The sequence below is a fragment of the Pleurodeles waltl genome, chromosome 1_2 (assembly GCF_031143425.1).
Source record: "Pleurodeles waltl isolate 20211129_DDA chromosome 1_2, aPleWal1.hap1.20221129, whole genome shotgun sequence".
Taxonomy (NCBI): domain Eukaryota; kingdom Metazoa; phylum Chordata; class Amphibia; order Caudata; family Salamandridae; genus Pleurodeles; species Pleurodeles waltl.
Genome location: NC_090437.1, coordinates 170,737,165 through 170,749,261, shown reverse-complemented (window position 1 = coordinate 170,749,261; position 12,097 = coordinate 170,737,165). Strand labels below are relative to the sequence as shown.

General features: G+C 43.8%; 1 protein-coding gene across 4 annotated transcripts in view; it reads right to left on the bottom strand.

Annotated features, from left to right (window-relative positions):
* The window catches only part of LOC138299052 (zinc finger protein 419-like), a 233,787-nt gene extending 224,432 nt beyond the window's left edge, over nucleotides 1–9,355 (bottom strand). For 2 of the 4 annotated variants that reach the window (XM_069237014.1, XM_069237032.1), the window contains exon 1: nucleotides 9,127–9,343. In XM_069237014.1, coding sequence (XP_069093115.1) covers nucleotides 9,127–9,168 — 42 coding nt within the window. In that variant the 5' untranslated portion in view covers nucleotides 9,169–9,343. Of the gene's footprint in view, nucleotides 1–3,119; nucleotides 3,231–9,126 lie in introns of those variants that run through there. The other 2 variants (XM_069237005.1, XM_069237023.1) reach the window with 2 other exon arrangements.
* Nucleotides 9,356–12,097: the final 2,742 nt, after the last annotated feature.

Sequence of the window (12,097 nt, the reverse complement as noted above, 5' to 3'; positions counted from 1 at the left end):
CAGAACCTGGTCCGAGCCACACAAGTTACCCCATCTTGGATTCCCCTAGGTCTCTAGTTTTCAGAAATGCACAGGTTTGGTAGGTTTCCCTAGGTGGCGGCTGAGCTACAGGCCAAAATCTACAGGTAGGCACTTTGCAGAAAACACCTCTGTTTTCCTTCAAAAATTTGGGTGTGTCCACGTTGCACTTTGGGGCGTTTCCTGTCGCGGGCGCTAGGCCTACCCACACAAGTGAGGTATCATTTTCATCGGGAGACGTGAGGGAACGCTGGGTGGAAGGAAATTTGTGGCTCCTCTCAGATTCCAGAACTTTCTGCCACAGAAATGTGAGGAACATGTGTTTTTTTAGCCACATTTTGAGGTTTGCAAAGGATTCTGGGTAACAGAACCTGGTCCGAGCCACACAAGTCACCCCATCTTGGATTCCCCTAGGTCTCTAGTTTTCAGAAATGCACAGGTTTGGTAGGTTTCCCTAGGTGGCGGCTGAGCTACAGGCCAAAATCTACAGGTAGGCACTTTGCAAAAAACACCTCTGTTTTCCTTCAAAAATGTGGCTGTGTCCACGTTGCGCTTTGGGGCGTTTCCTGTCGCGGGCGCTAGGCCTACCCACACAAGTGAGGTATCATTTTTATCGGGAGACGTGGGGGAACGCTGGGTGGAAGGAAATTTGTGGCTCCTCTCAGATTCCAGAACTTTCTGCCACAGAAATGTGAGGAACATGTGTTTTTTTAGCCACATTTTGAGGTTTGCAAAGGATTCTGGGTAACAGAACCTGGTCCGAGCCACACAAGTCACCCCATCTTGGATTCCCCTAGGTCTCTAGTTTTCAGAAATGCACAGGTTTGGTAGGTTTCCCTAGGTGGCGGCTGAGCTAGAGGCCAAAATCTACAGGTAGGCACTTTGCAAAAAAAACCTCTGTTTTCCTTCAAAAATTTGGCTGTGTCCACGTTGCGCTTTGGGGCGTTTCCTGTCGCGGGCGCTAGGGCTACCCACACAAGTGAGGTATCATTTTTATCGGGAGACGTGGGGGAACGCTGGGTGGAAGGAAATTTGTGGCTCCTCTCAGATTCCAGAACTTTCTGCCACAGAAATGTGAGGAACATGTGTTTTTTTAGCCACATTTTGAGGTTTGCAAAGGATTCTGGGTAACAAAACCTGGTCCGAGCCACACAAGTCACCCCATCTTGGATTCCCCTAGGTCTCTAGTTTTCAGAAATGCACAGGTTTGGTAGGTTTCCCTAGGTGGCGGCTGAGCTAGAGGCCAAAATCTACAGGTAGGCACTTTGCTAAAAACAGCTCTGTTTTCTGTGATGTGTCCACGTTGTGTTTTGGGGCATATCCTGTCGCGGGCGCTAGGCCTACCCACACAAGTGAGGTATCATTTTTATCGGGAGACTTGGGGGAACATAGAATAGCAAAACAAGTGTTATTGCCCCTTGTCTTTCTCTACATTTTTCCCCTCCAAATGTAAGACAGTGTGTAAAAAAGACGTCTATTTGAGAAATGCCCTGTAATTCACATGCTAGTATGGGCACCCCGGAATTCAGAGATGTGCAAATAACCACTGCTTCTCAACACCTTATCTTGTGCCCATTTTGGAAATACAAAGGTTTTCTTGATAGCTATTTTTTACTCTTTATATTTCAGCAAATGAATTGCTGTATACCCGGCATAGAATGAAAACCCACTGCAGGGTGCAGGTCATTTATTGGCTCTGGGTACCTAGAGTTCTTGATGAACCTACAAGCCCTATATATCCCCGCAACCAGAAGAGTCCAGCAGACGTAACGGTATATTGCTTTCAAAAATCTGACATTGCAGGTAAAAGTTACAGAGTAAAACGTAGAGAAAAAGTGATGTTTTTTTCACCTCAATTTCAATATTTTTCTTTTTCAGTTGTTATTTTCTGTAGGAAACCCTTGTAGGATCTACACAAATTACCCCTTGCTGAATTCAGAATTTTGTCTACTTTTCAGAAATGTTGCGGTTTCTGGGATCCAGCGTTGGTTTCATGCCCATTTCTGTCACTGACTGGAAGGAGGCTGAAAGCACAAACATTTTTAAAAATGGGGTATGTCCCAGTAAAATGCCAAAATTGTGTTGGAAAATTGGGTTTTCTGATTCAAGTCTGCCTGTTCCTGAAAGCTGGGAAGCTGGTGATTTTAGCACCGCAAACCCTTTGTTGATGCCCTTTTCGGGGGAAATACCACAAGCCTTCTTCTGCAGCCCATTTTTCCCATTTTTTTGAAAAAAACTAAATTTTCACTGTTTTTTGGCTAATTTCTTGGCCTCCTTCTGGGGAACCCTCAAAGTCTGGGTACCTCTAGAATCCCTAGGACGTTGGAAAAAAAGGACGCAAATTTGGCGTGGGTAGCTTATGTGAACAAAAAGTTATGAGGGCCTAAGCACAAACTGCTCCAAATAGCCAAAAAAAGGCTCGGCACAGGAGGGGGAAAAGGCCTGGCAGTGAAGGGGTTAAACATCAGAAAAAGTTTCCCCCAAAGAGAAAAGCGCCATACGCCATAGTTCACTGTTGAAAGAGGCACTTTATTCGCCACTCGTAATTCAAAGAAGGCAGTAATTCCTGACGCGTTTTTGCTGATACCAATTCCTTATTCATAGGTTCATGGCTCTCGAGTTAACATTCATCACGTGGTGAAACCAATCATCCATTTATACTGTGGTCTTAAAGTCATAGCGCTACTTAAAATCATTAATCATGCATTTGAGTGCTGTAAGTCACTTTTGTACGCAGTGTTTATTCTTCATTTCAGAAATACACTGTTCATTATTTCAAACCTTGCTATTGCCACTTATTCATTTTTCGAGATACACTGCTGCGTTTCCGGAACAGATTCATTCTCATAATTTCCAAAATGCCCAATAGACACTTTACGGTATTTCTCAAAAACAGTGTTTCAAAATTTGTCATCTACACACTGCTAATTTTCTTTTCCTTCCAGCCTCCTTTAAATGCGTCCTTGTATTTATGTTATTGTTTCACTGAATGCAGCTTACAAACTGTAGAACAAAGAATGAGATTGGATTCTTATCTCATTCATATCCCTTGCCCGAATTCACTTGCGTTGGTAATTAAATATCGGTTGGTGTATCCATACCTATTATCCATCTCCTCGCAGTCATGACGGGCGGACTCGGCTCCATTATTGAAATAAATCACCAAGTTTGCTCTGTTGCAGCCAAATCTACTTCCAGGGCGGCCAGGCGCTGTGAAGGCAGAGCACCTTTGCTTAAACATCAGAAAAAGTTTCCCCCAAAGAGAAAAGCGTCATACGCCATAGTTCACTGTTGAAAGAGGCACTTTATTTGCCACTCGTAATTCAAAGAAGCCAGTAATTCCTGACGCGTTTCGGCTGATACCAACAGCCTTATTCATAGGTTCATGGCTCTCGAGTTAACATTCATCACGTGGTCAGGAATTACTGGCTTCTTTGAATTACTCATCATGACCAGTGCCCAGTACATGTCCTTAAAATGGCTGCCGGGTCACTTGCAGTCTCTAGGAATAGAACTAGTCATCACAGGGGCATGTCTCCTCATGCAGATATCTCCTCACATAAAATATAATGCACCCTGACTTAAAGCTTCAAGGCCTGCTATAGGGGTGAATTATCATATCTTGTATGCAGTGACTTTGGCATGGCACATAGTGAGTGTGCCATACCGTGTTTTCACTCATGATTTCCACCATGACACGCAATCTGCAAAGGCAGGGTGAGTACAATTTGTATGGGGGTTACATATGGTAGGGCCATACATGCTGCAGCCCTTAGAGACTCTCTTTAGTGCCCATGCTCTAGGTACCAGGGGTACCATTTACTAGGGACTTACAGAGGTGCTAAAGGGTGTGCCAATTGGGTTACAAGTAGACCACTGTACCTTGTTTTTAAGGAAAGAGCACTGGCACTGTGGTCTGGTTAGCAGGGACCTAGTGCACATCAGCTGAAAAACATCAGTACGAGTGGCAAATAGTGGGGGTGACCATGACAAAAAACTCTGCTTTCCAACAAGTAGTTTTACTCATAAAACTATATAGAGCCCAAACGATAATGTGTGGAAATCAGGTTTCCGCAAATATTTATTATTTACACATCACCAAGTAAAGTATTCTGATTTGTTTTGAACCTAATAAAATATCTGTTTCCATCTCACTTCAGAATTACAAAATAAGTGCTTTCCTTACTACTAAAATATATTTTAAAAATGCTTGTACAGTTCCTTTGCACGCTATATAACTTTTGTGTGCCCAACAGCATAGTCAGACTGTTCGTTTTACAAAACACTCTAACTTTGCCATCAGAGAAACAAAAGTAAAAACACATCTGCATGATAAAATAAGCAGCAATTTGTAAGAAGACATAAATTGCCATTTGACCTCTGTCATCTAACACACAGCAAATGTGGCAAGATCAAAACAAGATTTTAAGGCCTCTCTTTTGCTCATTCACTTAATCAATGAACATAACAGCCAGATAGAGCTTACTGCCAGAAAGGGCTCGTAGGACCCAAAAGTAGCTCGCCCTGATAAAATCTGACTCGTCATAGCAAGTGGATTTATTGAGGCCTGCTTTACCACCTCATGGAGGATGTCTAGACTGTTTGTGATTGCAACTTGTGAGAGAAAAGTTTAGAAAATGAACAACTCTTGTATCCAAATGGAATTACATAGACCCAAGTTTCGATATAGCAATAGTAAATATAAGCATGTATCAATCATACTGCCCAGTAACCACCTATTGACACAGGACCTAGTCCATGTGCCAAGGCCAAGCCCCCTACCCACCTACCTGTGACTGGTTCTCCGAACAGTCCTAGGCTCTTTTGAAGTCTGCTCCTCACCTCAGGACTCCAACCTTATTCCCTCTACTCTCATCCAGCTGATCCTCTCCCCTCTCTCCCTCACCCATCTACTCTCTCTCTTTCCATCTGTTTGCCACTTTCTCTCCACTCTTGTGGCTTTTCTTGTTTGTGCCTATTTGCTTTTCTCTTTTTTACACACTCTTTTGTGCCTTTGTTGTTTGTGCTTTGACGTTTTTCACTTTTGTGCATTTCTCTTGTTCGTGCATTTTTCTTTTCTACATTTTCTTGTTTGTGCCCCCTTCATCACGCTCCCCACAGCCCCAGTGCATTTTTCCACCCTACTGCTTCTTCTTCCTACTGCTCTGAAGCCATGCCCTTCCCAGGACCAACTTAATGGCAGCCACAAAGCAGACATGCCAAAGGCAAGCCCTTCTGCACCTGGATACTCTGCAGCCCTCCTTCAGGCGCTCGACCTGGGACACCCTTTGCCCTGCTTCTGCTGAAACATGCCGTACAACACGGTAGGAGCCTTCACCTGCAACCACTGCTGGTTCTCCGGCAGCCTCACATGTCCCACATATAAACCAATCAAACCACCTAGACCCCCACCCAATGCCACACACAACAGCAAACCAACAAGACAACACTCACTTGCATGCATGGTACTCAACACATGATCACTTAGCAAACCCCGACCTAAATTTGGGACCTAATGAGCAGCGACACATCGGACCTCTTCTGCATCACGAAAACCTGTCTCAACTCCACATCAGCACCTGACATGGTTGCAGCAATCCCAGCAGTCTACAAAATCGCACAACTGGACCACATCCACATGCACGGAGGACTTGCAATTATATTTAAGCATTCCATCACATGAAACATCTGCACTTCAGACCACAAATCTCTGCTAACTTAACCCCGAAAGGGACCCTCGCCTACTGACTACCTGGACCGCAAGCTACCTTCACCAACCTGATCACCAATTTTGTCGCCCCACTCACCATCCTCTCCAGAACCTACATATTGCTCTGCAACCTTAACTTCCACCAGGAAGACAGAGCCAACCATTGCTCCACAGCAGTCTTTGAAAGCTTATGAAATGTAGGTTTCACCCAGCACATCCCAGGACCCACACACACTGCAGGACATACACCGGACCCCATTGACACCATCAGCGACAGCATCTAATACTATGCCACCACGCCACTCAAATGGACCAACCACTCCATCACCCACTTCCAGATCAACACACCACAAGTAAACACTTCCACCAGCAACACAGCTTGGGCAAAATCTCTGAAAAAGGCTGGCTCAGCACCATATCAATGGATCAACCTAATCTGACAAACGACCTTAACCAGGATATCACAAATATCAACACCTGGATCAAGAACTTCCCAGACTACCTCGCACCCATCAAACCTTACAAGAAAAGAAGATCCAACAAGCAAGCAAGCTGGTACACAGACAACCACTGAGAATCAAAACAACACTGTAAACAGCTAGAAAGTAAAATGGCGAACCACCCATAAAACCTCCAACAGATCCACCCACTAGGCTGTTCTCAGATGCTACCACCAGCAGTTATGAAACGCCAATAAACGTACACTAGCCAAATCCATCGAAGGAAGCTCAAACTGCACCAAGGAGATCTTCTCGATCATAAAGGATTCACCACACCTTCCGCAACAGTTAACAACATCTCCTCCTCCCAAGCACTCTGTAATGACCTATCAAACTTCTTCCACAGCAAAATGACTAACATCTACAGCAACTTCCCACACCAACTGAACCCTGGTTACCTCACTGCCAATCTTCCCACCACCACCTGAGACATCCACCTGACCGAATGGATACTCCTCACCTGAGACAGCAGAGCTACAGTCATGAAGACCATCTACTCAGGGGCCCCACGGACCCATGCCCCACCACATCGACAACCTGGGAACATCACCTATCAACACTGCCGTCTCCCACTTCATCAACAACTCCATTGCGTCAGCCACATTTCCTGACAATTGGAAACATGCAGAGCTCAACGCCCTCCTCAGAAAACATCAGTCGACCTGAACCAACTGTGCAACTACCATTCAATACCCCTGCTTCGGTACCCAGCCAAGAGTGATGGAGAAGGCCTTCAACAAGCAACTTTCAACGTACCTTGGGATTCACCACCTACGGGAGAAGGCTCAATTAAGTTTCAGAAAGTACTACAGCACTTGTCACAGCCACTGACAACATGAAGACCATTCTGGACCATGGAGAAACAGCAGCCCTCATCCTACTCGACCTGTCCCCAGCCTTCAACAATGATCCCCAAAACACTGTGATCAGAAGACTTCAAGGCATAGGTATCCAAGGGCCCACACTCCAATTGATCTACTCCTTCCTCAGGGGAAGAAGCCAGAGAGTTAGAATGCCACCATTCACATCAGAGTCCAAGAGAATGAACTGCAGAGTCCCTCAGGGATCATCTCTCAGCCCCACCCTGTCCAACATTTTCTTGACCCTGTTAGCCAACATCCATGACCAAGGCATCTCTATCATCTCATATGCTGGAGACACCTAACTCATCCTCTCCCTGACGGACAAGACAACCACCTCCAGGTCCAACTTCACAAACTGCATGACCATGGTGTCTGACTGGATATGAACAAACTGCCTGAAGCTCAACGCTGATAAGATAGACACGCTGATCTTCGGAACCAAAACCTCCCAGTGGGACTCCACCTGGTGGCCATCAAAGCTAGGACAATCAGCCACCGACCACGCACGAAACCTAGGGCTCATCCTAGATGACAAACTCTCCATAACAACGTAAGTTAATTAGGTAAGCACCTCTTAATTCCACATCCTATGCAAGATCTTCAAGTGGCTGCATCAAAACAATAGAACCATCATCACCCAAGCACTCATCACAACCAGGCTTGGCTACTGCAACAAGTTCATTGCCGGAATCTCCTAGCGACTACTACAAAGACTCCAGTCCATCCAGAACATTGCTGCTAAACTCTCACTGGACCTCCCATGCCACACCCACTGTACCTCAAAGAGCTCCACTAGCTCCCCATTCACAAATGCAGCCAAATCAAACTCCTCACTCACACAAAGCCCTAAACAACATTGAACCAATATACCTCAACAACGTCACACACTTTCATCAGCCAACCAGACACCTACTCTCTACCTACTTCTTGTTCACACACAACACCTGCATTCACAAAAACAGAGCAGGAGGTCGCTTGTTCTCCTACATCACACTGAAAACATGGAACAACCTCCACCAGCACATTAGAATCTCCTCCTCCCTTCTTGAGTTCTGCAAGAAGGTGAAAACCTGACTTTTTGAATACCCTGGGGGTGACTATATGCCCACTCACTTGCCCAAGTGCTTGGATGCCCTCACAGATGATTAGACGCTCTCTACAAATCGACATAACAGTAGGGACCATTCAGCCATGAAACTAGGCTTCTAGACATCTAACCTTAGCTTTACCACATCACCTAAATATGCTGGAAATAAATCTTGTTTTCTACACCTGGGCAGAGCTCACAACACTGTGACACTCCACTGTGAAGGGTAGCCCCTTGGCCTCGCCATCAGAATCACTGCCACCTTAGTTGTGGTTTAATGAACTAGTTGGAAACGTAGCACAAGGAGACACATTTTTTAATCCCATCCTCCCATTTCGACAAAATGTGTGATTTTGAGCAATCATGTTTTGAACTTACTCTTCTGCTCCATTTTTGGCAATATGTTGACAAATACATAGCCTTTGAGGCAACGCTGGGCTTGCTACTTTCTCGGATCTACTAAATTGTCGGAGGCTGGCAAGATCATACCCTTCATGTACCAATATAAACCAATCTGACAATATGCCAGCAATCTGAAATAGGCTCAGCTGACTAAACATCATAAACATACTCCAGTGACAGACCCCCAGCATTCTATTTATTAACATATTCATTGTTGTTTATAAACCGGTGAGTGAGTGGATTTTAATCTCATTAGAAAGAACGTACCACTGAGGTTATATTGTTAAGAAACCCTCGTGTGCTTCATTTCCCTCCCAGAAACAGAAAGACATCTCTTGTGTATCTGATGAAGGGATGAAAGAATGACGGTGGCATGTTTCTGTGCGGGTAAAAGTGGCGGGGATCCGAAATGCGAGACATTCCTTGGCGTCCCGCAGTGCCTCTGTGCAAGTAAACCTGCAAAATGCGGCAAGGTTGGCCACCGTAAAAACGAGAGGTCTTTTACTTCACACATTGCAGATTATAGACGTGAGGGACGTTACTCACCTTTCCTGAAGTCTGCTGGAAGACATCTTCTTTGGTTTTCATTTTAATTTGATCTGATTAATTTAACGTCTGTGCTGAAGCTGAACTGTAGCAACTCAATTGTAGATGCTTCGGGACATAAACACGACAAGCAAACACGCACAAAGTGCCACCCTCACTAAATCCTAAAACGGACTGACTTTAGATTACTTCAGAATCATGCTTTTCATAGGGCGACTAACCAACGGACGACTGCGCATGTGCACTAGAGAGAACCCGTTCGCGCACGCATGCGCAGCAGGAGAGACGACACGCCATAGGTGCGTGCGCCCCGTGTTTGCTTGGTTTTGAGATGCAGAAATAACAATAGAAGTGACCACCCCAGCGGACGTGATAAAAAGCTCTTCAGCGTATGGAGAAAGATTCAGTTTAGCCTGTTTAGCGAAAAAACCAAACCGTCTAAAAGCGATGGGAGGGTCTTGTACGCATTTCGTATACTGGTATACGGATCTGCAATCATGTAATCAGTGCTTTAAATGGGCCGGTACTGTTCGGGACTGAGTACCGGCACTTTTTTATTTTGAGAGGAGTACCTGTAGTTCTTATGAAAACCGTAATACTTTTAATTAGAGAGTATGGGCAGTTTTCAGAAACACTTCTATTTTTCAGTTTCAAGCACTGGTCATATTGTAGAGGTGCTTGAGGGCTCGGAAGACAAGCCAACGAAAAATAATGCAAGTAATCTAATTGCATATAAATAGTGCTTTCTAACCAAGACAATTGTTGGAATGCATAACTAATTGATCTCTAATCAGATCATCATGTGGTGCTCCAAATTTGCAATTTATAGCCAACTTCTTAGGTGTTGCTACATAGTCCTCCACAGGTTCTAATTTCCTTTGTTTCCTGTTAAAAAATGAGAACCTATCTATAGCTGTACAAACTGTAGGTTATCAATATGAATTCAGATCCTCCAATGCATTTTCAAATTCATTCCTATCATCTGGTTGTTTGATCTTATTTTCCATCTGGTTGTAAACGCGTAAACCATCTGGTCCCAAACTATGTAATAAGATTTTCTTCTTCTTCGATGGCGTAAAGGTTTCCTCGTTTTCTTCCTCCAACGCTGAAATATAAATAGTAAAATAATCTTTCCAGTCCACTCATTTTAATGATGGTTCACCTGGACGTGGGAGGAAAGGTACTGGTGGTGGAAGACCATAATTTTGAAATGCCATAATGATGATTATCTGTGACAATATTTGCTAAGGTAAATTATTTCAACAGTGCCATTAATATGTCACACTAAAAATACATGTAATTGAATTTACATTCTTGTTAAAATGGTGTGCGCATCACCGAAACGTGTTCAAGTTTCAAGTTGCAAGTGCGTTCCGTATTTGGAATAAGTCAAGTCATTTCTAATATGTGACCCACTCAAAATGGCGGTTACTGCTGTTCACCCGTACGTCTCACATACAAGGGTTGAATGCATGTGTGTCACAGCATGACTTCTTCCTGTTCCTGTGCTTGACAATACGTGCAATAATTTCCTCACCTGTGCTTCAGTAGCGCTTGTGGACAAGTTCAATTGCCAGCACACACAGCAATTTTCCTCATCCATGCTTCAGTTGCGCTCATGTACAATTTCAATTTCCAACAAGAGGGGAGTTTCTTTTACATTGTTCCTGTCTCTAAATAAAACTAACACTATCAATGTCACCTGGCAATGTCGAAGGCAGGGTTAGACTTCCATTACCCTGACACGCTGACCTGCTCTGCCTGCTCTCCACCGTTGGGAGAGCTCCAATCGATGACAACTTAGAGGCACAGCTCCTCAATGAATCTGTAGTACTTCTCTCGTCGGTAAATTGTAGAAGCAACTTCACCTTCACACATGTTGATAAGTATACGATTTATTGGAGAGCAGGCACAACATACATCTCATCTACATCTCCTATGCCAACTCTCACCACCCACTCCTCCACCTCCCTCCGTTCCCGAATCCCATATCCAGTATTCTAACGTACCTAGGATACCGCACAAAGCGCTAAAGCGTTTTACTAGTATGGGGAAATAGGTAATGGTTAGATTTAGTGGGGTAAATTGTGTGCTCACAGGGGTAAATTAAATATATTGAAGTCTAATGTGATCATTAGTGATGGCTCTATAAATTTGGAAGTATTGTGGCATGTATAGACATGATAGAGGAGATTAGGTATTGTTAGGATGCAGGGATGTGGTTTCAAAGAAGGAAATGCGATCCATGAAAAAAGGCGTGCAGAATTTGCAAAAATACAATAAGAGATTAAGATTAAGGCAGACTGTTGTGCGTTTGAGAGAACTATACTCAAGCAGAGAGTGCAAGCAGTGTATAGTCGATAAGGTGAGGGTCATTCTAAAGACAAAAAGAAAAAGAAGTAATCAAATATTTTAGCTCAACATCAATTTTTATGAAGGGTTTTAGCAATGTAGAGGGAGGAGGCTTTAGGATAGCATATAAACTGAAGTGAAGTGAATTAGTACCATAGTAAGAAAACATGCAGGATCAACAATGCAAACTTTTAATGTGTCCATCAACAACATCGGTTATTTTGTCATTCTGAAAGCATAATCATATAAAAAACAGAAATAAAGAAAACATTTGACTTTGCTTTGGGGGCAGTATGCCCTCGTAATCCGCAATTCATATTTTGGAAGCATTTACTATGACTGGGAATATACTCCCTTCTTTGATTAATAAAGACCACATTTTGTCCACCATCATACAGGAAATAAATTGCAAGCTGGTGATCAGTCAAACATGTACTTGCAAGAAAAACTGGCAGCTTCCTGAAAGTTATCCATAGTCATGGCAACCGATGGTTATTCATTTACAGCTTTATGATTTATGTTAAGCCCCTGTGAGGCATCATAGTGGCCTAGCCAGAAAACAATGTGAGCATGAACAAAACATAAATTTTAAAGAATTCGTTCTAGGGGTGTTAGAGTG